Here is a 1696-nt window from a genome sequence, read left to right as displayed (position 1 = left end):
ACAGACAGACAGACAGACAGACAGACAGACAGACAGACAGACAGACAAACACAGACAGACAGACAGACAGACAGACAGACAGACAGACAGAGACAGACAGACAGACAGACAGACAGACAGACAGACAGACAGACAGAGACAGACAGACAGACAGACAGACAGACAGACAGACAGACAGACAGACAGACAGACAGATTTTATTCTTAATGACGTTGGCGACAAAAAGACTGAAGTTTAGTCAAATTAAAGCAGGTTTTCTGTCAGAGCATCCTAAATGTTATTTTTACTCAGATAAAACATCTGATGTGGAGTTTGTTGGATTAAAAACTAAAGGAAAATGTCGTCAGACCGACCTGGAGGCTGCTGCTCATTCTGTTTCTGTGACGACGAGACGTTTCGTACCTGAGCAGCGCTCCGAACAGCCGGGTGACGTTCTCCGACGTCTGGATCACGATGACGGGTTTGGACAGAACTGGAGACAAATCCATCTGTGATCAAAACAAACAATTTTATTTTTAAAAGCTGATTAAACCTTCGTCCTCTTCCTGAGGAGAAACAGGTTTTACCTCACTGACTGAGTTTTGGTTGAGAGCCAGGATGATGAGCGCTGAAGCTCCGAGGACCAGAGCACGCTTCATCTGGAGCAGAGAGGAGGAGAAGCGTTAGAAACGGCTGCTGTCGGCAGTGAAGTGTCATAAAGTCAGACACTCTGAGCTGAAACACTTCCTGTTCTTACTCTGCTGACCACCGTGTCGGCGAACGACTCCTGGTTCCCGGTGGAGGCTTTGCTGCCGTCCATCTCCACAGGAACCACACCGATCCAGGTTTCCTGCTCCTTCAGCTCGTCTTCATCGTTGTCTCCGTTCACCTGCGTCTCCTCGTCTCTAACCTGAGGTCAGAAAAGTGCAGTGGTGTTAACCCATTAATCAGCTAAAGGAGAACCTCAGCTACGCTAACGCTAACCAGAATAAATTATTGGAAGCTAATGCTACATGTCTTAGCGATTAGCTTCTAACTAACTTATCATCTGTGGCAAATCAGCCGAACAAAACTAAGTTTAGTGTAGGATAGTAGCTTTATCTAACTGCTGGTTTAACCCTTTCAGAATAAAAGCATTTCTTTGATAGAGTTAGCATTTTTTTAAAATACTGTTTTAAGTTAAACAAAAGAATCTTCTCAACCATATTTTATACGCAGTCAATTTTTTTAGTTAATATTTAAATATTTTTAAAGGGCCTCTGACATCAAATTTTTGTAATAAATATAAATGTATTTTTGGAAAGATAACATCAATAACATACTGTAAAAAAAGATTTCAAGTCGCTGAGATGAACGGTTGTTGAGACATTTGCATGTTCAGTAACAGGAAGTGATGTCAGAGGGGAGTGTCTGAATGTAAACAGAGCGTTGTTACAACCCAGACTGTAGAGAAGAATCTGATGTTTCTTGACATTATTTTAATCACTACAGAGAGATGAAAAAGGGTTAAAGTTCAAATAATGTTTCAATAAACAAAAAACAGGAAGTTTTCTTTCTCAGAGTTCCCCTGTGATGTCACTTCCTGTTTCACTTTAGCTGAGCCAAATTCAAAAGAAAATATACCAATTATGTGACATAACAGGTAAAATCATGTGTATTATGTCAAGTGTCTTCAATATAATTATATTTTATTTGACTTTTTGTATTATTTTTGTAA

At 40.3% G+C, this 1696-nt stretch overlaps 1 protein-coding gene across 1 annotated transcript in view; it reads right to left on the bottom strand.

Moving 5' to 3' along the window:
* rnf215 (ring finger protein 215) overlaps positions 1-1696 on the bottom strand; it is a gene marked incomplete in the record, with an annotated part of 12711 nt that overhangs the window by 3203 nt on the left and 7812 nt on the right. Inside the window, 3 exon segments of the mRNA XM_014019703.1 lie at positions 403-488; positions 567-638; positions 737-889. Coding sequence (XP_013875157.1) covers positions 403-488; positions 567-638; positions 737-889 — 311 coding nt within the window.

This window comes from Austrofundulus limnaeus, unplaced genomic scaffold, assembly GCF_001266775.1.
Source record: "Austrofundulus limnaeus strain Quisiro unplaced genomic scaffold, Austrofundulus_limnaeus-1.0 Scaffold226, whole genome shotgun sequence".
Lineage (NCBI taxonomy): Eukaryota > Metazoa > Chordata > Actinopteri > Cyprinodontiformes > Rivulidae > Austrofundulus > Austrofundulus limnaeus.
Note: the sequence above shows the minus strand (reverse complement) of the source record. Positions and strands in the feature narration are given on the sequence as shown.